The 16331-nt window shown below is 43.4% G+C and overlaps 1 protein-coding gene across 1 annotated transcript; it reads left to right on the forward strand.

The window, feature by feature from the left end:
* Window positions 1-556: 556 nt before the first annotated feature.
* On the forward strand, window positions 557-10566 carry LOC124021327 (protein Wnt-7a). The gene is given in 5 exon segments (XM_046336595.1): window positions 557-901; window positions 1660-1886; window positions 4948-5133; window positions 5136-5218; window positions 8705-10566. Coding segments are annotated over 5 exon segments (1050 nt in total). The 5' UTR covers window positions 557-830; the 3' UTR covers window positions 9188-10566.
* The last annotated feature ends 5765 nt before the right edge of the window (window positions 10567-16331 follow it).

Genomic DNA, 16331 nt, shown 5'->3' on the forward strand with positions numbered 1-16331 from the left:
ATCTCATTATAGTCACACCTTTATTTTGGCGCCGGAAAAGATGGCTGACGTTTCACGTGCTCCTAACCGAATGTGTTTTTTCGTTCGTTTTTTTTCGTTGTTTGTAACTTTTTTACTTATTCTATACATAATGCTGCTGCTACAGTCTCTTATGCTCGCTATTGTTATTTTACCGCTACTCTTTAATTACGTGTTCCTTTTATTTCTTATTCTTATTAATATATATTTTTTTAAATTGCATTATTGGTTAGGGGCTTGTAAGTAAACATTTCACTGTAAGGTCTGTTGTACTCGGCGCATGTGACAAATACGATTTGATTTGATATTGACAACCATCACTATCCACTGCTTGTGTTGTTTTTATTAGAACGCTAATTAATGAGCAATTAATGAGCAGGTGAATTGACACAACTGGAATAGTTGGGGAGAGATTCAGCCCAGGCGGGATTCCAGAGTAGGGCTCCATGCCATGGCTTCTCTGAACACGCCCCAGATAGATACACCAGATAGCCTATATAGATCCTGCTGGTAGCAAAAAACACAGTGAGAAGGAGATAATCGCACTACAGCACTTGCTCATCCTCCGTTTTACCTGTGACACCCTCGCAATGATAAAACGGCACAGTAAAGGGGCCACGTAGGGGAGTTTACGGATATCATTAGCCTACAGCTAAAACTAGCCTAGTATATAAAATAATTGGCCTATCTGTTGGGGATATTCGTTTCTACCGACTTTAAGTAATTTTGGATAACTTGGACAGTGACTATCGGGAGAATATATACTCATCGCTTTATTTTACACACTGCATGAAGCTGAGAGTGGAAGCACCATGAGTCGAAAAACTAGACGCTGGATTTTTCGGGTTTTGCTTTGCCTTGGGATTGTATATTTGAAAATCGGGTGAGTTTGTCATTGGCATGTTCATTAGGTAGCCCGTGTTCCTAAAAAGAAAAATATAAAATATAAGAGTAGCCTATGACAGAAAGTTTCGGTGTGAAGTTTGTTTGAATAGACATAGCCTACATTTCTATAAATTAAACTGTATATAAATTATTATAATTATTCATCTAACTAAACTATGTCCATTGCTTATTTGACATTGACCCGTCATCATGTCTGAGAGTTTCATTAATCTGTTCTAAAAAGCATATAGAGTATGAGTTTTTAGAGTTAGAAAATACCTAACAAAGGTTTATTCTGAATTATTTGCCTATCTATAGGCTACACATCAAATAAATGGTTTCTGGGTTCATTTATAAATTAGAGATGGCTTCAGATGTGTCCTTCATATTTTGTTACACACTTGTATTTCACTCAAAGACAGAATAATTGAGTTTAAGATAAACCGTGTTCTCACCACTTATCTCTCGTATTTCTACAGCCCATATGTTTTTATAACCTGCTCTAGACAAGAAAAACAATAAGTGCGCGTTTAAATTGTATGAATGTTAATCCCTTTTTCACGTTATAAACATGTAGGTTATAAAGCTTTAATAAACACCGTTGTATAGCCTATAGGACATTGAAAGCCTATACTACATTTATCATGGTTATCTGGCAGTCAGTAATGTCTCTTTAAATAGCCACTAAACTACAATATACCATTGTTATATGTTTTTTTTAAAGTCATTCAATGTCTAACTATTATACCTTTACAGTGGCTTTTCATCGGTGGTCGCGCTAGGTGCGAGTATAATCTGTAACAAGATTCCCGGTTTGGCTCCCCGACAGCGGATAATCTGTCAGAGTCGCCCGGATGCCATTATCGTCATCGGAGAGGGAGCACAAATGGGGATCAACGAGTGTCAGTTTCAGTTCAAAAATGGGCGCTGGAACTGCTCTGCGCTTGGAGAACGGACGGTCTTCGGAAAAGAGTTGAAAGTGGGTATGTTGCAAATCAATTCAAGTTTGGTTAGAACATTTTGAAATGTCATTTCGTCACTGAAAATGTCCCCATGTTTATATAAGCCTGAAGGTTCATTGTGCGTCAATAGCGCACTGTGGCCCATGTAGCCAAATGGCCCGTATCTTTTTGAGTGCCTGCATATCTGCTCCAATGAGAGTTGACACAAATAGTTCCTAGCTTTTCTGAATGTCATTTGCGGATGACACATTATGTGTGCCTTGACAACATGGACAGACTTTGGAGGAAGGTTATTGTGTGTCATTTGAGAACAACATGTGGTGGCAATTACAATAGTTCAATTTGAGCAGTTTCCCATAGGCTATACACTAGAAGTATCGACAGGGAACTTTTCCTCAAAACTTAAACGCCCATAATTGGTGATCAGATTGAAGCTATGTCATACACTGGTCTTTCAAGATAGAGACAGAGTGCGAGAGAAAGGATGGGAACTTAACAAGTCCAAAAGCTATCAGAAGCCAGCACTGTAACAAAACTCTTGTGAACATTGACAGCCTGTCTTTTCAGGTCAGCGTAGTCTCCCGAGGCATATATTCACTGGTCTTTATCCTTCTCTCTCACTGGGTGCTGTGGCTCTCACTGTAAAGACGGTGATCTTACCACGGGTATAAGTTACAGTAGATAGAAAGTACAGAGGAATAAAAGCTTTAAATACTGAGCTGAACATACAAAGGGGAGTAATGGAAGAAAGGAAAAGTTCAAATGAAGTACTGTAGCTACCTGGTTAGGCAATAGGTTTCACAGCATTGATGGATGTCTTGGATGTCTTTGGGGACTCAGGGATGGCCTACAGTAGGTGCAGGTTCATGGCTGGTCCACTGGAAGCTGAACTTTCCAAAGAAACATGTTCAGTTTTATTTTTCTGCTTCAAAACGTTTCCATGTCGTGCCTATCACACATGCCCTGAAGTTGTCTGAAGGACTTCTTGGGCTATTCTCCTGTGCATAATATTACATAATATTATCACTATACTGACAGTACAGTTACAGTTACTCTGAATATCACAACAGTAGATGGCTAATCTGTGCAGATTCTGTGGTACTCACCAGATTGTTGCATATTCAGAGAGCAACTAGAACGTAATCTAGGATTGTATCCTATCCCAACCTGGATTTGGGCTGTTCAGTAGAGTCACACACAACAAATAGCTAGTAGCATTGTAATAGAACACGTGTTCTAACCATCAAGCAGCTAGACTAGAGAGACCTTCATACAATGTATTACTATAAATCCACAACTAGTGCATTCAATGGTGATTCATAATATTGCTGGTTGGCACTATGAAAAGCTCTTTACAGCTGTTGGTGTGAAGGGCATAATCCTTTTCTGTTGTTCAAGTGAAAGCTGTGGTCTTTCACAATATGTTTTCTTCTTGAATGAGTGTTTTAAGTCACTGAAGAGTCTGGCATAGACAACCATGCAAAATAGATTGGTTTCACTGATCAGATTAGAGGTTAGAAATGAATGCCATTGTTGATGTCTAGCGTGAGTTGGGTGGAGCTTGCACACTCTCGCTTGTGGCAGCCAAAGAAAGGCAGCCTGTATAGGGTTTCTGTTTGCTGGGGTGCAAGGTGCATCTAATGTTTTTCGTGTTTCTGTAGTATTTTGTGCATTGCAGATCAACCAACACGCACATGTAAAGTTAAAACTAAAATAACATTTGATGTGACTTATTTAAAAGAAACTATTCTACACTTGGTGCAATGAGAGTATTCAATTTGCATATGGCTCTTACTACTTACTCACTTAAAACAGGATAAAGCTTTGCTTCCGTTGCTTTTAGGTCTTTCCACTCAGGTCTCATGACAAAGTACTGAAGAATTCCTGCCATCCTTTGTTTTTAACCAATGCACCAGGGACTCCTGGGGAAAAATTAACAACGGAGCAGTTAGAACTGACTGCCCGGCACACCTTCTTTTTTGGCTCGGGGCCCATAGAATCTATAAAAACGTCCACATAATTGATGCTTCAATATGAGGTTTTCTTTCAATGGCAAGGGCGCAGATCATAGATGTTTATCAAAAACAGGGCAGCAGCACCTAGTGAATCTGGGTTCACCAGGAAGTACAGGGGAAGGTATCATGTTTGTTTTGAAGAAATGTGGAGTAGTTTGTTTACATAGATATGATGGATATTGCCATCAGTAGCTGGTTGTTTGTATATACCGAACTGCAGATGCAGGTATTTCACTCCACATGCATGCAGACACAGAATTACAATTTGGTTAATAATATGATTAATATTGATAACTGAAACCCATTTGTTTGCATCAGGAGATAACATTAAACTTAACAAACATATTGGAAAATGGCACATGGATGCACTTGTACAGTAAAAATTGGTATTGGTTTAAGCCATTTTCCCAGTTCTCTATTTGCATAGCGTGTTGGACTTTAAAATAGATGCTATGACTAAGAACTAGCTCACTCTTTCAATTATGACAGGTTAACCTTTAATTATATGCTGATAATTCAAACATCCCAGTGTGCGTAAATGATTTGTTCAGTGGACATGGGAGAGATAACCTCTGAATCAAGATCCTCCCTGCAAGAATACACAGAGCGTACCGAGCTCTAAGCTGATCAATAGCTCATCCTTCTCCACAGCCATCTCATTCATACTACTTTATTGACTAGGAAGTTTACAGACATTCTGATTCTAAGGCAGGCCAGTTTCAAGGTCAGTTTTCAGATGACTGTAGTCCTTGAGTGGTTTGTTTGACAAATATGTTGACATGAGCACTGACACTTAATGGTTAAACTGCTCTCAAGTTGCTATTTTTTTAACATACAGTATACAGTTAATTTGATATACACCATATAGACGGAAGTATGTCATGGAAATCCAGATCCCCCCCCCCCATCCCTGTGCCATTTATCAAGCTGTGAAACAAACAGCTGTAGCACCATACAAAAAATATGAATTCTCCCAGACATCTGATATCTCCCAGATATCACACCAGTTTACACATTCAAATGATTAAGCATACTAAATACTAAGTCCCAACTGTGTTCCCTCCTAGGCAGTAAAGAGGCTGCGTTCACCTACGCCATCATAGCGGCCGGCGTTGCCCACGCCATTACTGCAGCCTGTACTCAGGGGAACCTGAGTGACTGCAGCTGTGACACGGAGAAGCAGGGTTTCTACAGTAAAGGCCAGGGCTGGAAGTGGGGCGGCTGTTCAGCAGACATCAGCTACGGCCTGGGCTTTCCAAGGTGTTCGTGGACGCCAGAGAGGTCAAACAGAATGCCAGGTCTCTCATGAACCTGCACAACAACGAAGTGGGACGCAAGGTACGTGACCACGCCACTCCTCTTCCCTATTCTCTCTCCATAGGGAAGGATTTTAGATGGAAGGCTGCATGCATTTTGATGGTAAAAATGTAATCCCAGCAAACCTAAACTGGATCCCGGAATATTTCATTAGGTTGTGGGAAAGTAGCAGGACCATTCCAAAAAAAGGTTAAATACAGCTAAATCTGGGGGTAGTTCACTCAACAACAACAAAAATACAACTTTTTTGTGGTAAGAAAACTAAAATAGATTATTTTGGATGAATTGCTTTATTCTCTTATATGTCTTTACTGTAATCGGGAGATAGTTTCTTGAAGATTAACATGTGCTGTAGTTTACTTAAACGGTTAGGCTGCTGTTACACACCACAGCTTGCATGCAATTGTACTTACTTGCAACTGAGTTGCTTCTTGATTGCTTTATTAAACACCACGTTGCAACTAAGCAACTTGGTTGCATCCAGTTAAAACCTTGTGCGAATAGTTTCAAGCAACAGCCAATCAAAACAAACACTTTTGTCACATGATCCATTCGATGGTTCAGGAATTACAACCCTGTTGTCATGTCAACATTCTGCACAGCAGAATCCACAATCAGGGCTTTTAGTGAACCTAAACCTCTCAACTGAAATTGTCCCCCATGAACTGTGCTATTGTAGCTAGCTTAGTTCATTGCTAGCTTGGTTATTTATTATTTTTATTTTACCAGGCAAGTCAGTTAAGAACAAATTCTTATTTTCAATGACAGCCTAGGAACACTTGGTTAACTGCCTGTTCAGGGGCAGAACGACAGATTTGTACCTTGTCAGCTCGGGGATTTGAACTTGCAACCTTCCGGTTACTAGTCCAACGCTCTAACCACTAGGCTACCCTACCTTGTTTCTAGCTAGCTGTGTTTGTGGGAGGGAGGTAGCCTAGTGGTTGAAAGGTAACTGAAAGGTTGTTGGATCGAATCCCTGAGCTGACAAGGTAAAAGAAAATCTGTCGTTCTGCCCCTGAACAAGGCAGTTCCCAGGAAGGCTGTCATTGTAAATAAGAATTTGTTCTTAACTGACTTGCCTAGTAAAATAAAGGTTCCGTTTAAAAAGTTAGCTAAATTATACAGGCTGCATTTCTTCTACGTCCTTGCTGTTACAATAAATGTTGGATGAACAAATTATTTGTGAAACCAAGGTGTAATGCAGCAGATGACATCGGGTGAAATTAGAATTCTCAAACAAGCAGCTTCAATTTGATTGGCTGTTGCATGCAATTTTTAGCGCATTTGAGTTGCTTCATGTAACAGTGAAGTTGCTTGAGATTATGTCACTTGCAACTGCAACTAAAATTGTGTGAAAGTTGTTTCGTGTAACCCCAGCCTTACAGAGAAGAGACCGAATCTAAATCTGAGACCAAAGTGTTGGTTAACTACACGGCCTACCGAATATAGGCTAGGCCTCAGTAACCATGGTTGTTGTGATTTAGTAGTCTCCACCATGCTTGGGAGTGGCTGGACCTTGCCAAGGATCTGGGTATTGGGGCCAAGATTAAACAGGCAGTGAAATAAAGGGAAGCTTTTTTAGAGGTGAAGAGCAGTTTAAGTGGCAGGATTTTATTACGACCCAGATCTCTGGGCTGAAAACAGATTGACACTGTACAAAAAGGCATTAGCCTGCTCCCCTATGATCTGCACTGTTGAGAGAGGATACAGTTACTGTTTATCGTAATTCCTAAATTCCTTAGTTTGTCTGATATCCTAGAGCCAAGCGCTTATCGTGTGTAATAGTCTTGTGTCATGGGTTGCTGTGTGGTACTTAGTATTTGTCTAATAATATCTACTGTATCACTATGTCTCTTGGAAGTCATTACCCGCCTAACAGAGATGTTACGTTAACTTGTGTGATACACCTAGTGTTTTGTAGGATTTGTAGTCTGTCAATGACTCACATTGTGGCAAATCCCTTGAAACAACCAAGACGGATCAGGGACTAGGTAATGTTCACATTCTCAGATCAAGGCTCCTGTGCATCCATGGCTGCAGCAAATACTAGATCAGCTCTGAGACTCCAGCAAGTCTGGAGGTCAAAGAATGAGCAGAATAATTGTGCCAAACAACTTGGGCGAGGCTCCTTAGCAGTACACTGGAGTTAGTGAAGAGGAAAGAAGCACCTCTCCCTCCAGAGTCAAGCCTTTACCCCTCTCGTCTCTCTCTGTGCCACAGAGGCCTGATTCAAACCACCAACACGTACCCAGACAGACTGAAAAGCCTCCACTCACACATTGTGCTCAACAGCTCACTGTTGCCTTTCTGTGTGGGGCCTGAATTCAGCCCTGCTTATCTAGACAGCTAAATTGCCTCTCACAGTGAAACAGGCTACACTCGTGGATTCCGATTATCAGTTGTTTTTTTTCTCTTTTCCGTATCCTTGGTAATAAATGGCCTCTCTGTTTTGATAGTTGTCCACCCCCTCTTTATTTATGCTAATCAACGCAGTGACACTGAGAAGGAGCGCAGTTCACAGCCCCCAGGTCCAATACGACCAGACAAAGCCTGTCACAAGTGTTGGTCACAGGGCTGCTGAGGGATTAGTAGCTGGGAAGCCAAGTGTTGTCTGGTATACCACAGAAAGCTAACTGCATTTGTATGCATTTTCAGTAAAAGGCACTAAAATTCATTTGTTTTATTGATTCTAGAATCAAATTGCATTTGTGGAAAAGGAAAATCCATATATATTTTTCTTATACAACATTTCACTATTTCGTTTTTTTTTCTTCACTTTTCACTCATTGATTGCGGGAACTCACAAAATATCCACCTATCCTAGTATGAAGATAGCAGAATGCCAAACAAGCTCCTCATACATTTTAGTTCAAGGAAATGGAACAAGTAGTGTAGCTATAGTGTTGGCTGTGCCTTTTCAGGTATGAGACACTTGTAATAGTCATCGGAGCAGGCTTTAACAGTTATATCCACATCATTCAGCAGCTTGTGCAGTCAATCCTGACCTTACCGTGTTGTGTTGTGACTACACACGAGGAGACGTAACCTGATCCAGCATTATGGCTTCTGTGTACAGTCTGTACAAAGCTACTGTTTTGTAAAGGGCTGTTGTATTCTACCTCACAAGTAGCTTGTTGCTGATCTAATGCTGCACTGTGCGTACAATGTTACCCACCTCCTAGACTTTAACATACCTGAGTGTCAGTGTGTGTCACCGTGCTATGTTGCTGTTTTCAATGGGATTTCAACAAACAAATTATGTAGGCCTATCATTTACTTCAACCTCCACTGACCCTTGGGCCCATACAGAATGTTTAGATTTTAGAGGGATCATTTTCAGGTTATTATGACAATAAACATATAAGTTCATTATATACATAATAGTATGGTATGTTTGCAGAGGCTTTTCTTTTTCAGTGACTTACTCATGTATAGTAATATAACCTTCAGCAGATGGTTTGCCAGGTCTGTAAAGGTAACCTCTCTCTCGGTTGTTTGTGTGTCTAGATCCTGGAGAAGAACATGCATTTGGAATGCAAGTGTCATGGTGTTTCGGGCTCCTGCACCACCAAAACCTGCTGGACGACACTTCCCAAGTTCCGCGAGCTCGGCTACATTCTCAAAGAGAAGTACGCCCATGCTGTGCACGTGGAACCGGTCAAAGCCAGCCGCAACAAGCGGCCCAAATTCCTCAAGATCAAGAAGCTCTACTCCTACCGGAAGCCCATGGACACAGACCTGGTGTACATGGAGAAGTCCCCTAATTACTGCGAAGCGGACCCGATGACGGGCAGTGTTGGAACGCAAGGTCGGCTGTGTAATAAGACTGTTATGCAGCAGATCAGTGGCTGTGACCTGATGTGCTGCGGACGGGGGTACAACACACACCAGTACTCCCGCGTGTGGCAGTGCAACTGCAAGTTCTTGTGGTGCTGCTACGTCAAGTGCAACACCTGCAGCGAGAGGACAGAGGTGTACACCTGCAAATGACAATATTTATTGGACCGTCAGATGTGTGTGTTTGTGTGTCTGTGCATAGTGGATTTTTTAAAACTAATGGATAGAGGCTGTCTTTGCAGAAATAGATATTGAGGAACTAAGAAGATGGAACAACAGCGATTTTGTTTGCACACAACGCTCCTCCTCCCCTCTCAATATACATGTACTGGGATGCTTGCATTCGCTGGTGACATAAGGAGCTGTGTGCGATGGTGCAACACATCAACATAAAGGGAAACACTGTGTCTTGGAAGCAAGGATGGGACAGCCTCAGGTCATGAACTATAAGACACTGAGCTGCCTACCTGCCTGCCTACCTGGATTTATGTGTACTAGCTACCTACTGTTGACTGTAGAGCTAATGGATTCTCCAACGCTCACCATGACTCAATGCTGGATATAATGCTGGACTGTGCTACTACTGTAGTTCTCTGTACCTGTAGCTCAATAGGACACGCTATGCACAAATGAAATGAAAGAGCCATCTGGAATATTTAACATACTGTATTTAGAGACAAAATAATAATATTAATTTATTTTATAAAGAAACTACTGATTTTGTCCGTTATGGAGCAAGTCTTAATTGTGTAGATGATGGGTGGTTCCCCCAATTAGAGTTTGTTATTGGTTTGTTTGTTGCAATCAAACATAGAACATACAGTCATACACTGGAATGAGTCAGCCTGGAATTTTCCTCTGTGGAATATTATGTCCCTCATATTGTTCCAGGTTAGGCTGGTAATAGACTACTGACATTTACTTTCTCATGAGTTTGGGCTAATCTGAAATCATATTCCCTTTATAGAGTCTCTGACCAAAAGTAGTGCACTATATGGGGACTATGGTGCCATTTCGGATGTGGCTTTAGTCTTCCTTCTGTTTGCTGCTAGTCTGGAGAGTTACTCACTGTGGTCTAAGGGCATCAACACTACTGTCTGTGTTAAATGACAATGCTCACCTCAAGCTGACTAAATTTAACAAGACATATTCAACCAGACAGACACTCTTTTTTGGTAAATACTGGTAAAGAGAGTATATTTTGTTAAAGCCTATTTTTATATGAATTTCTTATTTATACTATTTCTTCTGGCATAATTCAATTTCAAGCTCTTCCCTCTTTATCCCTCTGTAAAATCCTTGTGGGAAAATGTGTGATCTTGTTTTCGCCACTGGTGTCACTTCACTGCCATTGTTGTCTACTGTATGTGATTGGAACCCTGAGTTTATCCCTGTGAGTATATGGCTGTGTTCAAACTGCTCTGTTTACTGCATTTCATGACTGGTATGGTTGGAATACAGGAACAGAATATGACTAACAAACCATGACTCTGAGGGTTTCATTTCACTACCAACCCTACCTTGCATGATAAAATAGGCAGCTGAAATTGGCTCCGATTTGCAGCCTGAATCTAGCCTGGTCCCTAAAACACACTGCTATTACATATTAATTACATGTTAACTACACATTCATTAACTATGGGGTTTATTACTTGGACTTTAAGTTGATTGTATTGTATGACAGTTTAATGCTGCCATTAGGCTACAACACGCCACATTGGGCAAGCTATTATCTACTAAAGACAATGAAGTTAAAAGAACATAGATTTCATATGGTGATCATGGCTAGGCCTACATGCCTTGAGTTAAATCAATCACTGAAATGGTTCACTTTATGATTGCAATCCGTGAAGTAAGTAGCGGAAAAGAAAGAAAGACATTCTTGGATAGGGGGCAAAGTTATTCAGGCTTAATTGAGGCCCCATCTTGGCCCTGCAGACTGGGAAGGAAGTGGATGAATGTAGCGGAGGAGAAAAGCGTTTGTGCACTAATGGTAGGGTGTTGGTGTAATTGATGAGGCTGGTCGGGCTGGCTGTCATGGCGGTGATGACTTGCTCGGGCAGGGAGGAGTTGGAGCTGTCTGTTGATAGATGACTAGCACATCTGCTTCATTCACTCTTAAAGCCGCTAGTTGCTACAGCAACTCCCTCTGCGCCCCAGAAAATGTGAGGCAGTCTCCAGGAGATGCCGGCCGACACGTCAAGGAAATGTTAACGATGCTCAAGCCCACAATCGCCCGCTTCCACTCCCCATATATAACTAGAACACGGAGAGAAAGGTGGTAACGCAAAAGTTGGTCCCAATGAATTTGGCACCTAGCTAAATATTTCACCAATGTTGAGTATACCACTGACATTCCTATGGTGAGGGCCCTACTTTCTCTCCCAAATAAAATCTTCTGATGTAATATTCTGTATCATGGCCGCATTCGTAAAGCATATCAGAGTAGGACTTCTGATTTAGGATCAGTTTTGTATTTTAGATAATAATGAATTGATAATGGGACCTGATCCTAGATCAGTACTACAGACCTAAGGATATAAGGGTCCGGCTAACTAAAAGGACCCTGGAATATATTGCTTTTGATGACCGCTGAAGAGGAACATGGGAGTGAAGGAGGGTAGTAACTGTGACATCTTTTTGATTGACAGAAAACCTCCCAGCGTTCATAATAATGCTTCAACAGAGTCCCGCATAAGAAAGGCAGCTGCCTAAACACTCTGGTTAAAGTTAAACCAGGGTTTGTGTTGAAGACCTCCCTCTCTTTACATATCTGAGGATCTAATATGGGTAATCTATTTAGACCTATTCACACTCACTTAGTCATGTCTTCAGCTAATCTTTAAATGACTGTGGAGAATCTCAGGCTTGGCTAGACTGTGAATGATTGTGTCCTTATGTTAGAGCTGACTAAATGAGGTGCTGTTAAAGTCATATCGTCACCTATCCACTAGTCAGATCCAGTGACCCAAAGAAACCCTACACATGTATGTGTCTGTGTGTATGTGTGATCCACCTGCAGTGTGACCCCAGTCAGATCTACACCACAACAGAAGACACAGTCACCCCCCCCCCCCCTGACACACACACACACCGTTTCATAAACCCAAATCCCATGTTCTTTGATATCACGGCATACAGTAAGCCAGAAACCCTACATCAAGTTATAAGATCACAGCATTACTAATTATACGCTAAGCTGTGTTTCTCCATAAACACGAATATGTCACTGCCAAAACATTCAGGTGTAATATCCATGTCACTCTGTAGTGGAGGGTTTGGACCCATTTGATGAATGTTTACAAACACACAAACACAAGCATACAGACATACTCACGCACGCACACACACACACACACACACACACACACACACACACACACACACACACACACACACACACACACACACACACACACACACACACACACACACACACACACACACACACACACACACACACACACACACACACACACACACACACACACACACACACACACACACTTATGCCAGGGGTAGTACCTGTGTTACCTGGAGATTGGCTGGAGAGTATCACCGTCCAAAGGAGGAGATAGAAGCAGCTAGAGCGGAACGGCGAGGATACGAGGAATTAGAGGAACGGCAACTATACAAGAGGTCAAGGCTGGCAAGGAAGACCGGGAAGCCCACACGGGGCACACGGGGAGGTTGGCGTAGCTAACTCCCCTTGCTCACGGCAAGGAGAGTGGTACTGGTCAGGTACCGTGTCATGTGGTAAAGCGCACAGTGTCTCCAGTGCGCGTACACAGCCCGGTGCGCTACATTCCAGATCCCCGCATTGGATGGGCTAGAGTGGGCATCCAGCCAGGATGGAAGGTGCCGGCTCAGCCCGCCTGGCCTCCAGTGCGTCTCTTCGGCCCAGGACATCCTGTGCCGGCTCTGCGCACTGTGTCTCCGCACCAGGCTTCCAGTGTATCTCCCCAGTCCGGTGAGACCTGTTCCAATTCCACGTACCAGGCCTCCAGTATGTCTCCCCAGCCTGGTAAGCCCTGTGACAGCTCCACGCACCAGGCTTCCAGTACGTCTCCTCAGTCTGGTGAGACAGTTCCGGCTCTACGTAGGAAGCCTCCAGTGATGATCCATGGCACAAAGCCTCCAGTGTTGATCCATGGCACGAAGCCTCCAGTGATGATCCATGGCACGGAGCATCCAGTGATGATCCATGGCACGGAGCCTCCAGTGATGATCCATGGCACGAAGCCTCCAGTGATGATCCATGGCACGAAGCCTCCAGTGATGATCCATGGCACGAAGCCTCCAGTGATGATCCATGGCACGGAGCCTCCAGTGATGATCCATGGCACGAAGCCTCCAGTGATGATCCATGGCACGGAACCTCCAGTGATGATCCATGGCACGAAGCCTGCAGTGATGATCCATGGCACGGAGCCTGCAGTGATGATCCATGGCACGGAGCCTGCAGTGAGGATCTATGGCACGGAGCCTCCAGGATGGTCTCCAGTCCGGAGCCTCCAGCGACGGTCCCCAGTCCGGAGACTCCAGCGAGGGTCCCCAATCTGGGGCCTGCAGCGAGGGTCCCCAGTCCGGGGCCTGCAGCGAGTGTCCCCAGTCCGGGACCTGCGGAGAGGGTCCCCAGTCCAGTGCCTGCGGCGAGGTTCCCCAGTCCGGGGCCTGCGGAGAGGGCCCCCAGTCCGGGGTCAGCGACGAGGGTCCCTGCACCAGAGGCACCACCAAAATGGGGGGAGTCAGAGGTGGAGCAGGGGGGGGACTGTCATGCCCTGACCTTAGAGAGCCGTTTTATTTCTCTATTCGTTGAGGTCAGGGTGTGATGTGGGGTGGGCATTCTATGTTTTGTATTTCTTTGTGTTTGGCCGAGTGTGGTTCCCAATCAGAGGCAGCTGTCTATCGTTGTCTCTGATTGGGAATTATACTTAGGTAGCCTTTTCCCCCACCTATGTTGTGGGATCTTGTTTTTGTACAGCTCTTGTAGCCTACGGAATGGTACATTCATTTGGTTTCACTTTGTTTTTTTGTTGCTGGTTCTCATTTAATAAATATGGTGACCACAAATTACGCTGCGCCTTGGTCTCCTACAAACAATGCACGTTACAAAAGATCCAACCACAAAAAGACCAAGCAGCGTTTTCTGGAGGAGTGGAGATGGGAGGAGATACTGGAAGGCAAGGGTCCCTGGGTGCAGGCTGGAGAGTATCACCGTCTAAGGGAGGAGATAGAAGCAGCTAGAGCGGAATGGCGAGGATACGAGCAATTAGAGGAACGGCAACTATACAAGAGGTCAAGCCTGCCAAGGAAGACTGGGAAGCCCACACGGGGCACACGGGGAGGTCGGCGTAGCTAACTCCCCTTGCTCACGGCAAGGAGAGTGGTACTGGCCAGGCACCGTGTTATGTGGTAAAGCGCACGTTACACCTTTGATGAAAATACACATGTTGTAATGTGATCATGTGGAGTGTTTCAAAAACACATGTTTTCAAATGATTGCACATGAAATTTAATGTGAAATCATGTGTTTTTTCTGTTAGGGTCACTTGTACGGTTTATCACTACATACTTGATGTATAAAAATACATCTGTGGTAAAGGGAGGTGACACAACTTCACAGCATAAAAGTTTAAAGGAATTGGATATAAGCTTAATTCAAAACAAACCAGACTTTGTAAGAACAATAATTAGCTGGTTTCAAGCACTTCACTCATAGGACACCAGTAAAGACAGTAATTTGGGAGAGGGGAGGAGATAGAACATTTGCTTCTCTCTCTCTCTCTCTCTCTCTCTCTCTCTCTCTCTCTCTCTCTCTCTCTCTCTCTCTCTCTCTCTCTCTCTCTCGCTCTCTCACTTTGTCCATAAATCTTCTGACACAAGATTCTGTCAGTCATACTTTTGTTGTTCCTCTGGTTGGGACATGCACAAGCACCTGAGCTCCGCAGCAGTAAATTGCAGAGCACAAGGCTCTCTTTATGCGATCTCTCTGAGATATGGGCACATAGCTCATTGTGCAGTCTCTTAACAGTGTGTGCGTGGTGTTGGAGGCCCTGCGATCGAAGCGGGAGATAGCCGACAATATCCACTCCCAACAAGAGAGATCCTCCACTGTTTGTCTCAAAGCAACCCTCACAGGGTCTATCTGGCTTCCCATGCTCTATCTGATTTCAGATGTAAACACTTTTGGCATGATAGCCTCCTGGTATTGTCAGTGGCATTAACAAAATCAGTAAGAGCCCTTGACAGAGGTCGTATCAGCTCTCTAGGGGACTTTCAAGGAGACATTCAAGTGGAGAATACTGGCCCGTTCTAACAGCCCCTGTGGTTGAGAAAGCTCCTGAAATATGTAATCAGGACACAGTAATGCATCTGAGAAATGAGACCTTTGAGTGCACTGTTTAACGACTGCCTTTGATGATTGTGAATGAGCTGTGGAATATAATGCAGTATCTTCAAAAGATCAGAGCGGCCCCATATGATACTTTTCCTTTTTTTCTCTGCGAGTGGTTTGAAACAGGGTAGGTTATGGAGGACCCTCATGCCTGCCCCTCTCTGACAACGTCACCTGAGTCAAGCTTACAGTAATCCGCTGACGTCCTGGGCATCCTGACACGGGATGTTTTGAACTAAAACACTAAACTCAGACACTCTTGGGAAATATCCATGATCTTCCTCCAGCAACGTGCCAGCCAGCCAGCAAGCCAAGCTGCCCTGAAAACAATAAAAAATAAAATAAAAAATCTCCTATCGTTGGATTTTTCCTCTTTGGTTGACAGTACAACAGGTTCATAACTAACCTCAGAGTCGCGCAGGCTCACTTTTCGTCAGTAGTTGCCGACGGATTACAAAAGCCCTCTCCAAATAGGGTTCACCTCACCGGTTCAACACATAACCCTGTGATCTGGGAAGAAGAAAGGAACAGTATCAAGCTTCAAATTGAGACTAAGCCTAATCTTCTCCACGTTTTAATTACAGAGACTCATACTCTTACGACTACGTACATATTCATAAACATATCAAATGTCCTGTTTCTTTGTTATTCAAGTGGTGATGACCTGCTTAAGGAATGATGAGGAAAGGTGCACAAATAAGTCATTGTGAAGTAAATATTCTGTGTGTACTTTACCGATGGTGTCATTGCTTCCAAACCCTGTCACTTGGCTGAGGGGTTCAGAGGGAGTTGCAAGGTATTCTCTCCTCCAGCATCTTGCTACCTGCCCGGACTTGCTCCGAAATGTATCATTGCAGGGAACCATGAAACAATTTGAGCTGATGCTACCAGTTTAAATAA

The sequence above is a fragment of the Oncorhynchus gorbuscha genome, linkage group LG03, assembly GCF_021184085.1.
Source record: "Oncorhynchus gorbuscha isolate QuinsamMale2020 ecotype Even-year linkage group LG03, OgorEven_v1.0, whole genome shotgun sequence".
NCBI lineage: Eukaryota > Metazoa > Chordata > Actinopteri > Salmoniformes > Salmonidae > Oncorhynchus > Oncorhynchus gorbuscha.